General features: G+C 45.7%; 1 protein-coding gene across 9 annotated transcripts in view; it reads left to right on the top strand.

Annotated features, from left to right (window-relative positions):
* The window catches only part of KATNIP (katanin interacting protein), a 243581-nt gene that overhangs the window by 65816 nt on the left and 160891 nt on the right, over positions 1-16874 (top strand). For 4 of the 9 annotated variants that reach the window (XR_008373188.1, XM_053554667.1, XM_053554668.1 and 1 more), the window contains exons 3-4: positions 6593-6669; positions 16160-16329. Coding sequence is in view for 6 of the 9 variants with exons in the window: in XM_053554667.1 (XP_053410642.1) it covers positions 6593-6669; positions 16160-16329 (247 nt within the window). In the remaining 3 variants the exon portion in view is untranslated. Of the gene's footprint in view, positions 1-6592; positions 6670-15322; positions 15433-16159; positions 16330-16874 lie in introns of those variants that run through there. The other 5 variants (XM_053554670.1, XM_053554669.1, XM_053554672.1 and 2 more) reach the window with 5 other exon arrangements.

Raw genomic sequence — 16874 nt, 5'->3', positions numbered from 1 at the left:
GCTTTGAAGATGACTCCAAGGACTGGAGCCTGGCTGTGCTCCCGGAGGCCTTCTTATTCTCCTTATTCAGATCCTTGGCATTTCACTTTTGTGTTTTATTATAATTTGTTTCCTTTGGTGGGGGGAGCTGCGTGGTAATCTGATAAAAGTTAAAGACCTTTTTTTTTTTTTTTTTGGTAGAGACAGAGTTTCACTTTATCGCCACGGAAGAGTACCATGGTGTCACATAGCTCACAGCAACCTTCAACTCCTGGGCTTTAGGCGATTCTCTTGCCTCCGCCTCCCAAGTAGCTGGTACTACAGGAGCCCACCACAATACCTGGCTATTTTTTTGTTGCAGTTTGGCCCAGGCTGGGTTTGAACCTACCACCCTCAGTATATGGGGCTGGCACCCTGCCCACTGAGCCATGGGTGCCGCCCAAAAGTTATAGACTCTTTTTTTTTTTTTTTTTGTAGAGACAGAGTTTCACTATATTGCCCTCGGTAGAGTGCCGTGGCGTCACACAGCTCACAGCAACCTCCAACTCCTGGGCTTAGGTGATTCTCCTGCCTCAGCCTCCCGAGCAGCTGGGACTACAGGCGCCCGCCATAACGCCCGGCTTTTTTGTTGTTGCAGTTTGGCCGGGGCTGGGTTTGAACCCGCCACCCTCGGTATATGGGGCCGGTGCCCTGCTCACTGAGCCACAGGCGCCGCCCAAGTTATAGACTCTTATCAGAATAATACCCTTGAGCTTGTAACTGAATAGGTGTTCCCAGAACCCCCTGCGGAGACCCCTGGATCGCAGATGGTTGCTTGGCTAGTTGAAGTTGTGGCCAAAGGTTGCACAAAGGCAGGGAGGGGGCACCATTCCCACTGCACACAACACTAATGGGAGCTGTGCTGCTGGTTGAGGACAGCCCACACAGGCAAGTTGGTATCTGAATATACACTGGGCCAGAGCTTTTATAAGGGGCTGGCCACATGGTAAGCACTTGGTAAATGTTTGCTAAAAACCAATGTTGATCAACTTGGCATCGTACAGGGTTCTCACTCTTTAACAGGTACCTTAAATATTGATCCCTCCATTTTATAGATAAGGAAATAAAGCCTCAGCAAAATGAAGGGTACGATGCCAGGGAAAGGCCGTGTCTAGTGTCTGAGCAGGGATGTGGTGAGGATTAACCAAATCAGGCATGAAAAAGGGTCAGAATAGTGCCCGGCACATAATAAGTACTTAGTCAACCTTAGCAATTATCATCTTAGAGCTGAATAGTGGTGAAGCCTGGACTGGAGCCAAGCTCCATGCAATCTTCCTTCCCTTTCCCATGCTATGGGTCTTCCCTGCAGGAATTTATAATCCAGCTGGGGAAATGAAAGAAAAGCGAAAAAGAAAATGATCTTAAATTGCTTCTATTTTTATTCTTGTTAATACTTACAGTGGTGCTGTGAGGTAGATCTTATTAATACCCCCTTTTTACAGACAAGGAAACTAAGGCTCAGAGGAGCTACATAGAGTCCAGGGCTCACCCTAAGTCTCTAAATCCCCAGATAATTAGTGAGCAATATATGAAGTTTAATGCTAACAACTTAGCACTTAATTATATCCTTTTTCACACTGTATTGTGTGTAACTTAATACTAATTATAGGTTTTTAGAATAAACTGAAGTGAGTGGGGGATGGAGAATGGCAAGGGAAGACTTCACAGGGACTTCAGGAACTGATCTGGGCCTTGGAGAGTCTGTGAGGGGAGGCTGGAGGGAGATGGTGTGGATTTCTGGAAAAGGGAATAGAATGATTAAGGCATCAGGTTAGGAATGAGCATAGGGTGGGGAGGAAGGGGCTAGGATAGTGCTATTTCAGTAATGGAGCTCTAGAAATGTGAATCTAACTGATGTTCATTGAGAACTAAGTGCCAGGTATCCTGCTAAGTCCTTTCCACTGTTACTGTATTCAATCTATATTTAACCGTATAAAGGAAAGAAAAGTCCAACCAGACAAATACTGGCACTATCCCCATTCTACAGATACACTAAGTGGCAGTATTGGGATTTTGCAGCCAGGCCTAGACTCCAAAACTCCTGTTCTTTCCAGCTCAGGTTCAAAGACAATCTGACCTGAGGTGGTATCATGAATACTGAGAAATAAGATTGGCTAGTCTATAGCATTGCTACTCCAAGTGTGGTCCACAGGCATAATCTGGGAGCTTGTGGGAGGTGCAGACTTGGGGCTGGGCATAGGATTGTAGACTGGCCTGTAATACCAGCACTTCAGGAGGCCAAAATGAGAGAATCACTTGAGACCAGGAGTTCAAGACCAGCCTGGAAAACATACCAAACTCTAAAAATATATACATACAATATACATATACCCCATATACATATAGCCAGGTGGGGTGGTATACACTGTGGTCCCAACTTCTCATAGGGCTGAGGTGGGAGGGTTAACTGAGCCGAGGAGTCTGAGGTTATAGTGAGTATATATATAGTGATCATATATATGATCAAACCACTGCACTCCTGCCTGCATGACAGACTAAGACCCTATGTTTTTTCTTTTTTTTTTTTTTTTGTAGAGACAGAGTCTCACTGTACCGCCCTCAGGTAGAGTGCCGTGGCGTCACACGGCTCACAGCAACCTCTAACTCTTGGGCTTACGCGATTCTCTTGCCTCAGCCTCCCAAGCAGCTGGGACTACAGGCGCCCGCCACAACGCCCGGCTATTTTTTGTTGCAGTTTGGCCGGGGCTGGGTTTGAACCCGCCACCCTCGGCATATGGGGCCGGCGCCCTACTCACTGAGCCACAGGCGCCGCCCAAGACCCTATGTTTTAAAAAAAAAAATAATAGTAATGCAGACTTGGGGACCTTATAGTCCTCCTGAATCAGAATGTGTGGTTGCCACAATTCCCAGGTGATTTGTATGCACATCACAGGTATGGTGAGAAGTCAGGATGGATGGATGGATGGATGCTCCTGTTCAAGTCTTTCTGATGACGTCCCCCTCCCAGTGGAGGTGAATAAATACATTCCCTGAAGGGTTTGAGGTGAAAGCCCTCAGCAGCCCAGTACAAGCAGAGATCTCTTTGAAGTCCCGTATTTCATCTAAAAATGTCATCAAATGTTTCGTTCCATACCATAATATATCAATGGTCATTTTAATACTTCAAAATGGTTATGTAAATTGCCATGGAGTGGGATCTTGTGTTCCGGGAAAATGCATGGGATGGGTTTCCTTGTATCTTAAAAGGGGTAATAATAACTACTTCAAGGGCTGCTGTGAAGATCAAAGAACAACCATGTATTTGGAAATGCGTAAACTGTTCACGTGGTACACGTGTTATTCTGGAAGGAACTGAGAATCCTCCACAGACTGAGCATACTGCACACTGGCTCTCATGAGGGCTGAGGCCTCATAGACTGTTCTTGCTTTCAGAGTGAGGCAGGGATTATCTCAGGGAAGGGTGGAGTAACTTCTGTGGGCATCTCAGGGAGCCAGTGAAACAAGAGAATGGGGAAAGCTAATTGCTAGTTTGGTTTTTAAAAAATTCTTTATAACTTTGGCCAGGCATGTAATCCTAGTACTCTGAGAAGCTGGGGCAGGAGGATCGCTTGAGCTCAGGAGTTCAAGACCAGCCTGGTGAGACCCTATCTCTACTAAAAATAGAAAAATTAGCCAGGTATTATAGTGGGCACCTATAGTCCCAGGTACTCAGGGGGGTGAGGCAGGAGTTTGAGGTTGCTGTGAGTTAGGCTGATGACATGGCATTCTAGCCTGGGCAACAGAGTGAGATTCTGTTATAATTTCATAATATCACTCTTATTATTGTTGGCTATCAGGAAAGCCCCACTAAAACTCAGATGTTTCAGAGCTGTCAGGATAGAAGATGAGGATACCACAGCCTGTTCCCAAGTGGGCCTAGAGAAAGGGGAGTCTGGAGAAGTGGGGGTAACGGGGAGAGAGAAGCAGATGGCAGCAATCTATGGTCCTTCAGGAAACCAGGAAAAAGGAGGACCAGGCTTTCAGGCCTGGACCAGGAGGGACTTTCTGGGTTCCCCATCCAGAAAGCCCTGATTCCTTGTAATCAAGGGTGAAGTGAAGATAGGGAAAAAGACTCAAGACGGGTGAGATGGAGAGAGCGCCAGACAGACAAATACTGACTGTCCACAATTGCAGACAAAGGAGGAAAGGTTGTCAGAGACAGGACAAGCAGAAAGCCACATGGCAAGGGAGATTCAGTACTACAGGTGCCAAGGAAGAGAATCCAGGGAGGGATGGGGGATTCGCAATTCCCTATGGCCTGCAGGAATTGGAAAGGATGAGAAAGACCATGACATTTAGTCAAGATGGTCCTGGACCCTTGGGTAGGATTCTATTAGGTTAATGTAGTTAAAGTGAGATTTTTTTTTTTTTTTTTTTTTTGAGACAGAGTCTCACTATATTGCCCTTGGTAGAGTGCTGTGGCATCACAGCTCACAGCCCTTGGCATCTGCCACAATGCCTGGCTTTTTTTTGTTGCAGTTGTCATTGTTTAGCTGGCCCGGACCAGGTTCGAACCCGCCAGTCTTGGTGCATGTGGCTGGCACTGTAACCACTGTGCTGTGGGCATCAAGCCCCATAAAATGAGATTTTGAGAAGAGAATGATACTCTTTTTTTTCTTCTCTCTCTCCTCCCCAGGATAATCATTAAGATTTGTATACAAATTACATTTCCGTTACAAATGTCCTACTTGCCATTTAAAACTTAATTAGTCCCTCTGACTTGCTATGATGTGTGACCAGTACAAAGATAATATTGTATCTTTAATCCATTCCTTGGCAAAAAGATATTTAAGAAAGAGAAAATTACAAAGCATTGTTTATAGTATGATCCCATTTTTTTATAAGAATATATGTGTGTTTGTGTGTAGATATGCATTTATGTACATTATGAACAAAGAAAAACATTCAAAGGAATAGGTATCAAACTATAATAAGGATTTTACTGTTATGTGCATGTGTCTACTTTAAAATGTATGTTGTTAATTATACATTAATTATCCCTCTAGAAGGCTGTAATAAATTATAATAAAGTTTGTCTCTACGGTCAGATTATGGCATATCACTTAAAATTCTTTTGGCTACATAGGATAAAAACTGAGCTGAAACTTCTAAAGCAATAACTGAATTGTGTAGATACTTCTTGAGGCATGGGTAGATCCAGGGACTCAAATTATGTCATTAGCAATCCATTTCCCTCCATCTCTTGGATCTGCTCCTTTTTTATCAACTTCATTTCCAGGTAGTTTCAGGCCTGCATCTCCTTGGCTCCATACCCAAGTGGACAGAGTGCTGCTCTTTCCCAAGAGTTCCAGCGCTTTCTACAGACTGACTTGGATTGTGGTTCACTCCCAAAATAGTGACTCACTGTGGCTTGGAGAAGCACAATGTTGATTGGCAAGGCCAAGGTCACGTGATTCAAGAGGAGAACAAAGGCACTTTCTTTTCTTTTTTTTTTTTTTTTTGTAGAGACAGTCTCACTTTATGGCCCTCGGTAGAGTGCCATGGCCTCACACAGCTCACAGCAACCTCCAACTCCTGGGCTTAAGCGATTCTCTTGCCTCAGCCTCCCGAGTAGCTGGGACTACAGGTGCCTGCCACAACGCCCAGCTATTTTTTGGTTGCAGTTTGGCCAGGGCCTGGTTTGAACCCGCCACCCTCGGTATATGGGGCCAGCGCCTTACTGGCTGAGCCACAGGCGCCGCCCTCTTTTCTATCATTTTTTTTTTTTTTTTGTAGAGACAGAGTCTCACTTAATCCCTCTCAGTAGAGTGCTGTGGTGTCACACAGCTCACAGCAACCTCCAACTCCTGAGCTTAGGCGATTCTCTTGCCTCAGCCTCCCGAGCAGCTGGGACTACAGGTGCCTGCCACAATGCCCAGCTATTTTTTGTTGCAGTTTGGCTGGGGCTGGGTTTGAACCCACCACCCTCAGTATAGGGGCTGGCACCCTACCCACTGAGCCACAGGCGCCGCCCCCATGAACAAAGGCACTTTCAAGAGTACCTAAGGAAACCAATAAAAGAAAGGGCTGAATGGTTCCTTAGAGGAAGTCCGGAGCCCTGTTGCTAGAAGAGGAGGAGCAGAACCACAAATGTCCACTTCAAGGGCACCTTCACTGTCTGGGTCATATATTTCTGTAATGACTGCAATATTTAAGATAAACCTGCATTTCTCTTGCAATGGCAAGGGGGAAATGAGATCCCCTTTCAGACAATTGATTTGAGCTGCATCTGGTTATGACAATAACTAAATGATGATTGTTGAGAAAGCAGTAAAAGCCCAAATGTTGTCAGAGCCCTTGACTTTTCAGAACACAGGAGGAATAAACAGAAGTGAAACAGGGGAGTTGACTTTCTCCTTTTTGTAGATTATTAAAGTCATGTATGCCTTTGGGCCATCAGACAGGCTCTGGGGCCCTGAGTTGCTAGAGTAACGCACCTGGGGAGCTGGGCTTTCGTCATGGTCCGGCCTCTGCCTGTCTGCCTCCTGTGCTGTGCCTGTGTCACAGTGCCCTGAGCTCTCAGTCAGTGCTTGCCTGCATTCCGATATCACATTGCTTTGTTTCTTCATTTCAGGGTTACACTAAGGACATGGTGACAGACTTTGATGAGAAACATGATGAGTATTTAATATTGCTTCAGCAGAGGAACCGGTAAGATGTAGCCACTTGATGGCAGCCCTTAATATTAGCCAAATAAAAATCTATTTAGATTTATTAACAGCATGCAGGCCCTGTTTCATGTAGGAATAGGATGCAGAGACTTAGAATGTAATCTGCAATCTCAACTCTTATTCTCCATTCACTGATTTAATTGCATCTTCTGATTGAGCTGCAGCAAACTGTTCAATGTGTTAAGTGCCACCTCTTGCCTCCCTGTTTCTGTTCTGGGAGAAGGTGGGATTATCAAGAAAAGCTTGAATTTGGCAGGGCTTGTGCAATAGTCACCTGAATAGCCTGGACTGCAATCTTACAGGCTTTGTCAGTCTCTTGAAACCTGAGCCTGTAATTGTGTCCTGTTATGTTAAGGTGGAGTCATTTTATATTTGTGTTTGAAGTTGGTCGATATGTTATTTAAAGTTCAGTTGTACTAATTCTGTCTCCGGAGTGCTAGCTCTTAAAAAAAGTATGCAATAGGTGCAATGTTTAGAGATCAAGGTCAAAGCATTGTGGTCTGGTTTGAAAGAGGTGGCACCTCTGTTCTTTTGCAGGACTAAGGGGGTTCATTTTCAATTCAACTGTGGTTTGTCTTTAGGCTTTGAACCTTGCTGTAAGCTGGATTTGCAACACAAATGCTAGGAGACAGCAAGGCAGTGAATGAAGCCAGCTCAGGGGGCAGTGGACATCCAGTACTCTCATATCCAAGCTGTTCAGCTCAGGCCAATTGTGTGTAGGCACACAGTCCCCAGGGGTCCAGGTCTTCCAAGTTTGCCAGGGAAGCTCAAAATCTGGTTTTGTGTTGTCCAATCCTCTGAGTTTTAAAATGTTGGCAATGGATTCAAATTAAAACACAAAACAAACAAAATTCACTGCCCAGGCCCAAAAACTGGTTGGAGAAGGTAGAAGAAATGGGACAGGTACTAATTTTGGCCTTTGTGTTAAGGGAGTGGGCTTGGAGTCTTGCAGGCAAGAATCTTGGGTAGGGATGGAGGGGTAGGGCACAGGGGGCAGGTAGTAGTGTCATCCTGAATGTCAACCCTGTCAACCCTTGTCTCACCAATTGGACTCCTACTATTGTCTTTTTTTTTTTTTTTAGAGACAGAGTCTCATTTTGTCGCCCTTGGTAGAGTGTTGTGGCGTCACAGCTCATAGCAACCTTCAGCTCTTGGGTTTAGGTGATTCTTTTGCCTCAGCCTCCGGAGTAGCTGGGACTATAGGCTCCTGCCACAATGTCTGGCTATTTTTTTGTTGCAGTTTGGCTGGGACTGGGTTCGAACCCGCCACCCTTAGTATATGGGACCAGCGCCCTACTCACTGAGCCACAGGTGCTGCCCAGATTGCTAGTATTGTCAAGGGGGCCCTGGTGGTATGTTGCATGGGACAAGTTTTGTAGTACAGGCTAGTCCTGTGCATTGTAGGAGCTTAGCATCCCTGCCCACTGGCTCCTTTCCTAAATTCCATTAAGTTCCCCAGGATCTATGATGACAACACCTGGCCACTTTCCAGATACCCTCCCTAGAAGACAGCACCATCCCTTGTGGAGAACTTCGGAATATATAAGCTCTCCAGGACCCACTAGAAACACCAGGTGCCCAGCTGCTCCGTGCTCATCTGCCACCATCCCAGCAGCAGCCTTAAACTAGAATAGCAGAGGCTTTTGCTGATTAGACCAATGGGGTTTTTTAATCATCATTAATGCCATGGAGTAGGATGTTTTTATTCAGTTTCTGGCAGGCTGGATAGTGCCACCAAACACCTGGGTGATCGTTTAATCATCTGCATGTGACCTGTCTGGGGAGAGACTGTCATAGTTCCTTATGAGCAAATTGTTTCGCATTAATCGAGGGATCAATACATGAGCAATGGAAGATGTATTTGGCTGATGGCATAAATGAGAACTTCCAGAGGTGGCAGCAGAAAGGCAATTAAAAACATATCAAAACTGAATTGCCATAAAATTTGGGGAGGGGGAATGCATTGCCACTGAGAGGGAGCTGTCTTCATGATGGGACGTTAGAAGATAGAGACTGGAAGAATGGAAATGTCCCTGAGCTAAGGTCGAGTCAAGCCTCAGAGGAACCTTTCGTGGAGTACCAACCAGGTGCTGTGCACTTTTCCTCCTTATTTCATTTAATCTGCACACTACCCAGGGAGGCAGATAGGGTTATTGTGCCCATTTTACAGACAAGGAAGTAGAGTCCCAGCGGAGTGAGCAACTTGCCCAAGATCTCACAGCCTGGGAGGCATGGAGCTGGGCTGTACTTTGTTTTCTTTGATGTTGTCATAAATAATCAAGAGGAGGGAAAACTGACAGGCTTGCTGATGGCTGAAAGTTCACTAAGGAGGGATTTTGTGGAAATACACTGCAATTTACTCAGAAACCTAGTTATATAACAGGTGGAAAACCAGCTTGTGAGCTTTACAGTGGGTATCAAGGGAGGTAAAAACTGAGGCTGCTTGATTGGGTTGCCATAACCCAAGGAGCAGGGTGTGATTTCACAAAGGAGAGTGAATTCTTTTTCTTTTTCTTTTTCCTTTTTTCACTCTGTCCCCTGGTAGAGTGCTATAGCATGATCATAGCTGACAGCAACCTCAAACTCTTGGGCTCAAGTGATCCTCCTGTCTTAGCCTCCTGAGTAGCTGGGACTATAAGCATCTGCCACTATACCCAGCTAGTTTTTCTACTATTTAGTAGAGAGGGAATCTCATTCTTGCTCAGGCTGGTCTCGACATTGGAATGAATTTATAGCAAAGATCTGCCTAGAACCCAGCTGCTTAGGAGATGCTGATCAACTTTCATTCATCAGCAAGGATTTCTTTGAGTTCCTCCTAAATGCCAGGCATTACCACTAGTGTAAAGGGGAGAATTGTGATGGGGAATACACAGACTATATTAGTGCTCTTTTGGTCGTAAGGGACAAAAAGCCAAAATAGGCTTGGCGCCCGTAGCACAGAGGTTATGGTACCAGCCACAAGCACTGAGGCTGGCAGTTCGAACGCAGCCTGGGCCAGCTAAACAACAATGACAACTGCAACAAAAAAAAATAGCCAGGAGTCGTGGCAGGCGCCTATACTCCCAGCAACTTGGGAGGCTGAGGCAAGATAATCACTTAAGCCCAAGAGTTTGAGGTTGCTGTGAGCTGTGACACCACGACACTCTACCAAGGGCAATATTGTAAGACTCTGTCTCAAAAAAAAAAAGAAAGAAAGAAAGCCAAGGTAAATGGGCATAAGTAGCTAGGAAACTTGTTGGCTCATGAAATTGAGAAATCCAGCAAATATTCTGACCTCAGGCATAGCAGGATCCAGGCGTTTAAATTATTTCACCAAAACAAATTATTCCCCATTTCTTACCTTTGTTTTCCCATGTTGTAGTCATTCTTAGATAGGTGTTTTCCTCACAATGGCCAAGACAGCCAGTGGAAGCCCCCACTTACATCCTATCTCAAAAGGAAGAGAGTGTGTCTTTCAGAATACTTCTAGGAGAAGTGCTGAGAGAAGCTCTTGTTGGCTGGGCTGAGCCCCGTTCTCATTCTGAGGCAATTGGTCCACATGTCTGGTTAGGTGGCCTAGTCCTACTGGCCACTCTGTGGCCACCCTACTAAGTTGGGTGGTGCAGTCAGTCTCCCCCAGATCACATGGAGTAAGAGGAGGAATGAAGCTGTACCCCAAGGAAATTTGAGGGGCATTGTTTTGAAGATTGGTGTGAGGCATGGACACCAGGCAGGCAAAAAGACAGGGGTCTACCACTCAGTCCTTCCCCTTGAGAAACTTCCTGGGTAGTAGCAGGGTAAGCATGAGATCACCTGTGACCATGCCAGGAGAAGCAGAAAGTGATCATGTGCCCCAGGAAGGGACCAGGTGAGGGCAGGAGAGGCTGGAGATGTGATAGCCCCACGTGCCCCTGTACAAACCCTCCCAGCTGTCTGTCTCAGCGGGCTCTTAGTGATTCTGGTCACTCAGTCTCATGAAAGATGTAATCACACGTGACAAGATTCATGAAAGAGCAAGCAGTGCAATCAAAGGGCTGAGATATGAGGATCGACTGGGAAGATTAGGACCCTCGCGTCTGAAGAGGTGATGGCCCCGATGAGGTTGTAATAGACACCTCTAGATTGTGGAGGGTGGACAGAGTCCAAGAATCCAGCGATGCTATTATCACTTGGTCCTTGAAAAAAAGATGTTTGAGAGAAACTTACAGGAAAATATGCCCCAAGATCAGGTTCAGGCAGAGAGAAGGAAAGAGGGAACAGCTCTACTGTGGCCTCACACGGGCCACACTCTGAGCTGCTGCTGTAACTCAGTGTCTCATATTGTCATGATTATAACCCGTGCAGGGGTAGCCATTCTTAGTCTCATTTTTTCAGAGGGGGGAAAAGCCCCAGGGCAGCTTAGGGACTTACCCAAGGTCACCTACGCTGGGGAAGTGGCAGAGCCTTCAGCACTGAGCTCTGTCCTCACTGCACCACGCTGACCCCCACTGGTGCTGTTCTGAGGGGCATCGTGTGGGCCACCCGGGTGCTAGGGAGGAACACCAGACTCTTGCACCCTGCCCTCTCCCTCCTTGTCCTTTGACGGTGGACTCAAATGCCACCACCTCTAAGGCAGCCCCAGCTAGGAGCCATTGCTCCCTCCCATGGTCCTTGCTCAGAGCGTCTGTTGTGTGATGTCTGGTGTTAGAGGCAAAAAACAGCAGAATGGGGTAGGAGAGAATGCAGGCCCCCCGCTTGGGTGGGGGGCTTCCTACGGGCTGGAACTGAAATCCTGGCTCAGCTGCTTCCTTGGCTCGCTGGTAAAACAGGCCAGTGGAGGAACCTAAATCCCAAGACCATTGAAGGATAAAGTGAGACAAGGGACTTGAAGGACCATAGTAAGTAAGCCCACCACCCAAATCAGCCATCTTCCTCCTCCTCTCAATATTAAACATGCCTTCTCCCCAAGGTGATGTCCAAGGCTGACCTTTGAGGCAACCTCTCGGTTAACCCTGTGATAACTGAGAGCTGGTAGAACCATGTGGGTCACCACATGCTGCAGCAGCCACACCACCCAGAGACCAGAGACATAAGCCCAGTCTCATCAGGCCCTGCCCTTCGTGCTCCCTAGGTCCTGCTCACCATCTGGGTTGCTATTGTGGTGGCCCAAGATGGGAACAGTCCTCCCGACTACCCTAGGCCTGTACCATGTAGTCCCAAGTCAAACACACTCTCTCATGACACCTTGTGCTTGCTATTAACTCATGGAGCCTACATTTCCTCATCTGTGCAAAAGAGCTCCGCACAGATGACTCCAAAGGTCAATACCATGGGGGTAAAATGGAAGGAATAGCTGTGATGTGCAGCAGGAAAATGGTAGCTGTTATCATTAGGATACTCAAACAGGTCCTCTGGTAGACCTTGAGTTCCTTGGGGCCACTGGTTCTTAATAGACATTGAGAGAATTCCTGGTAGTTCCCCAAGCCAACAGGATGATTCCTGTGCCCGAGTGTCCAGATTCCAGTGGGGAGGGACGGAGAAAAAAGATAAAGCCACAGCATAATGTCAGGCGGTGTGATATGTGTGCCCTGAAAAAACTCAAACCGGGAAGAGAGAGGAGGGTGGCAGGGCAGCAGGTGTCAGGGCTCAATTTTAGATAGGGCAGGAACTGAATCTGATTTATCTGAATCCCCTGTACTTAGGACAGCTTTTTATGCAAAGTAGGCTATCAATTAAAAAACACACTTTTCTCTGATGCCACCTGAATATTACTGATGCTCTCAGCTGCGGTAGGGGAATTCCTTTAGCAATTCCTTTCACGGTCTGAATAATTATCTACTAATTTATCAGTTTCATAAATCCACATTTTCATACATCATTGTGTTTAATGAGAGGCACACGTGGAATTCCAGCCCTGGATCCTGGGTAACTGGATGCCATGACTGTTAATGTGGCATCTGAAGCTGGGGAGACAAGTTGAGGCAGGCTCTGCTTGGTGATCAGATTTCCAATCCTGCCGTGCCACAAGGCTTCCCCGGACCTGGGTTCCTGCTCGCTCCCTGGAGACTGCTGGTCTTGGATATTGTCTCTTAGTTACTTGTGTTTTCCTTCTGTTATATGTTGTTGCCCAACAATCAGGCATCTTCAGGATTCCAAGGCTGGTAAGAGATAAGCAGTCTGTAATAAATGCTCCTGCCACTATTGTTGAAAAGATGGATGTATCAGCCACTAAAGAAATATTTAAAGAGTAAACAAAGAAATCACCCACAATGCCACTGCCTTACCTCAACAGCCGATTTCATTTTACATTTATCACTTTCTACTCTGGGTTCAGAAACTCACTTTGTTCCAACTTTGCTTTTACCATGTACATACCACATTTATTCTGTCTTTTTCAGACCCACCCCCCGCCACTGAATAGATCACAGTCTCCCTTGTTTCTATAGACTCCTTATAACAGCTGCATTATATGTCAGCTTCCTCTTCCCTGATGTTGGACATTTGTCTTGTTTTCAGGGTTTTGTTATGACTCAACACTAACCATCTTCTTGCTCTTCTTTGCCAGAATGTGCTTACTAGGCAAAGACCATACATAGCATTTTCTATATTTTCATGTTACTTCCAAGAAGCTTCTGTGAGTTACAAGAAAAGTCTAGGAGCTGGGCAAGGTGGCTCACGCATGTAATCCTAGCACTCTGGGAGGCTGGGGCAGGTGGATTGCCTGATCTCACAGGTTCGAGACCAGCTTGAGCCAGAGTGAGAACTCATCTCTAAAAAAATAGCTGGGTGTTGTGGCGGGTGCCTATAGTCCCACCTATTTGGGAGGCTGAGACAAGAGAAGCACTTGAGCCCCAGAGTTTGAGGTTGCTGTGAGCTATGACTTAACAGCACTCTACCAAGGGCAACAAAATGAAACTGTCCCCCCAAAAAAAGTTAAAAAAAGAATAGTCAAGGTTTGCCAATTTCAACATCATCTCACCATAATGAAGTTATCTTCATTGTGGTGAAGACCCTGGAAGCAAATTGCCTAAGTTTACATCCTCGCCTGTCATGTACTTGGCTGTGTGACTTTGAGCAAGTTACTTAACCTCTCTGTGTCTCAGTCTCCTTATCTGCTAAGTGGAATAATAAAAGTAATTACTCTATAGGGTTGTTGCAGAGATTAATGTCTTAATATAGTTGATCCTCGTTATTCTCAGATTCCATATCTGTAAATGTACCTACTCACTACAACTTATCTGTAACTGTTACCCAGATGAAGAGGGTCCAGCTACCTGTCTCTGTCAGCCAATATACAGAGATAGGGATAGCTTTCTCAGAAGGCAACTGATTCTGGAGAACAGTGAGTGTAGCCTGTCCAAGACCATTTTGTTCTTTTCCAAAATCACAGCTTTATGACATACAAGTTCAAAGCAAAGACCACATTGACCTTTATTTTAAATAATAATCAGCATAACTTAGTGATCTATTATGACATTTCCAATTCAAAAGTTAATCTCCTAAATCAATATACCTAAACTACTCAAGATAGGTATATTTAAGATAGGAACTAAATTTATAAAACAAAAAGAATGGGAGACAGGAGGTGAAGGTCACTTAGGACTTAAACCAACCAGACCAGTTGCGTCATGGTGGCCCCAACCTGACTGATTCCATCTGATTTTCACCATATGCACTCTCACAACCCCACGGTCAATGCTTTCAGCCATTGGCAGACCAGAGCAGCAACAAATTTTAGTCACCTGACACACACATTCCCAGGTGAGGTAGAAGAAGGCAACACTCCCCTTCTTTTAGCTCCCACCAAAACGTGCCTAGTGCTACGTTTTTCACATTTTTGTGTTTCTCATTGATGATTTCACTGTTTATTTATTTATTTATTTAGTAGAGACAGAGCCTCACTTTATCGCCCTTGGTAAGAGTGCCATGGCGTAACACTGCTCACAGCACCCTCCAACTCCTAAGCTTAGGTGATTCTCCTCCTATATTCACCTCCCTCCTATAGTCCCTATGGCTGGGACTATAGGCACCTGCCACAACATCGGTTATTATTTTTGTTGTTGTTGCGGTTTGGCCGGGGCCGAGTTTGAATCTGCCACCCTTGGTATATGGGTCCAGCGCCCTACCCACTGAGCCACAGGCGCCGCCCAGACTGGCCCCAGACATAGAGCTGAAATGATGTCCAGTATGCCTAAGCACTAGAAGGTGGTAATGTGTCTTGGGAAGAAAACGCACGTTAGGGAAGCTTTGTCGAGGCGTGCGTTGGGGTGCTTGTGCCTGCAAGTTCAGTGTGAATGTGTCAGTAGTGTAAAAGGGTATCTTTAAACAGAAGCACACATAAAACAAGGTTATGCAATGACTGGTTCATGAAAATGTTACCAGAGATCTGCAGGAACTGAATCCTGAATTTGCCCTACAAGCAAGGGTTCCATATTTGCTAATTCAGTGCTCACGGTGGCTATCTAGGCCCCACATATAGCAAACAATGAGTTCTGACTACATATGTATTTAGAACAGAGTTTGGCACAGAGCACATGCCTTTTGTGTGATTGCTATTATTTTTTAAAATTTCAGTTTTGCTAATTTTATAGGTGCTTATAGGATTACTAAAGAAGATGCACACTGTTACTGTGTTGGTTGGTGGTCTGTATAAATCTAGTCTAGGTGGGGGTGGGTAAAGTCATTTGTAAAGATACTGAAGGATTTGGCATCAGATGGAAGCCTTTCTGGCCTGGGCTGAAGAGAACGCTGTGCGCTGTTTATGACAATGGAACATCAGGAGCAGGTAAAGGGCCAAGTTCCAAGTATGAGGGTGGGCTTCAGTAAAAGCTAAAATTAGAGACCTGGCCACACTCATGCCAAGACTCTTAGCCAAAGGATAATCATATCGTTAATCTCCAACAAACACCTATAATCAAACATTGATACATTTTTTTAACTGCATCAGATACTAAATGATGGCCCTTGAGATACCATATATGTTAGAGAACACATATGTTCACTGAAGCAAAAAATTACTCTGCCTGGTCTGACGAAGAATGTTTTCTAATGTGTTATGTGAAATCTCTCTCACAAAGCCTTAGGCCCTAAGCCATTTTTTGTTATACATCAAACAAATTTTCACTATTGACACAACGTGCAATTGCATAGAATTGGGATCGTTTCAGAGGATCATCTCAGAAAATCCAGGTTGCATGATGGTAGCATACACACATGCGCCTCCACGCTGCCACAGGGCAGAGACCGTGTGTGTTTGTCTCTGCTAGCGTGCGTCTGAGCATTAGAATGAGAGCAGCAACTCCCCCGCAGGGCCCCAGGTGGTCTCCCCCTTGCTGCTTCTCCGCGTGTGTCATGGGCCTCATGGAGGCTATTTGTAGACAAACAGCTGGGCATACACCCCCAGCTTCTGATTAGACATGCTTTGCCCTAAGAACAGCAGTTCACTCCTGGTTTTGGGGTGGTAGCCACCCAGACGCTCATATGATGAGGAGCAAGCGTCATTTCTCTTTCAGGATATTAAAGCATTTGAAAACCAAGGACCCCATGCAATTGAGACTGGAACACTTGGAGCAGGGTTTCTCTGTCTATGTCAACGGGGCCAATTCTGACCTGAAGACATCACCACGGAAAGCCGTTCACGCTGACTTCTCCAGAAGTGCCTCACATGCCGAGGGGACACGTGGTAAGTGCAGGCTCTCCAGCTCTGTTAATTAGAATTAATTAGGGACCAAGCACATCTTGTGCACATGAACTTAACAGCATATAACTACATAAGGTATACACATTAACCATAGACTCTTGGACAGAAAGAGTGAGTGAGACTGAGAAAGAGAAATTCTGTTTTATTCCTTTCTAAACTGGTTTTGGGGCTAGGCATGGTGGCTCATGTTGGTAATTCTAGCAGTCTGGGAGGCCAAGGCAGGTGGATTGCTTGAGCTCAGGAGTTTGAGACCAGCCTGAGCAGGAATGAGACCTTGTCTCTACTAAAAATAGAAAAATTAGGCTGGGTACAGTGGCTCACCCCTGTATTCCTAGGACTCTGAGAGGCCAAGGCAGGTAGACTGCCAGAGCTCATGAGTTCAAGACCAGGCTGAGCCAGAGAAAGACCCCATCTCTAAAAATAGCTGGGTGTTATGGCAGATGCCTGAAGTCCCAGCTACTTGGGAGACTGAAACAGGAGGATCTCTTGAGCCTGGGAGTTTTATGTTGCTGTGAACTATGATGCCA

Source organism: Nycticebus coucang, chromosome 12 (assembly GCF_027406575.1).
Source record: "Nycticebus coucang isolate mNycCou1 chromosome 12, mNycCou1.pri, whole genome shotgun sequence".
Classification (NCBI taxonomy): domain Eukaryota; kingdom Metazoa; phylum Chordata; class Mammalia; order Primates; family Lorisidae; genus Nycticebus; species Nycticebus coucang.
Note: the sequence above shows the minus strand (reverse complement) of the source record. Positions and strands in the feature narration are given on the sequence as shown.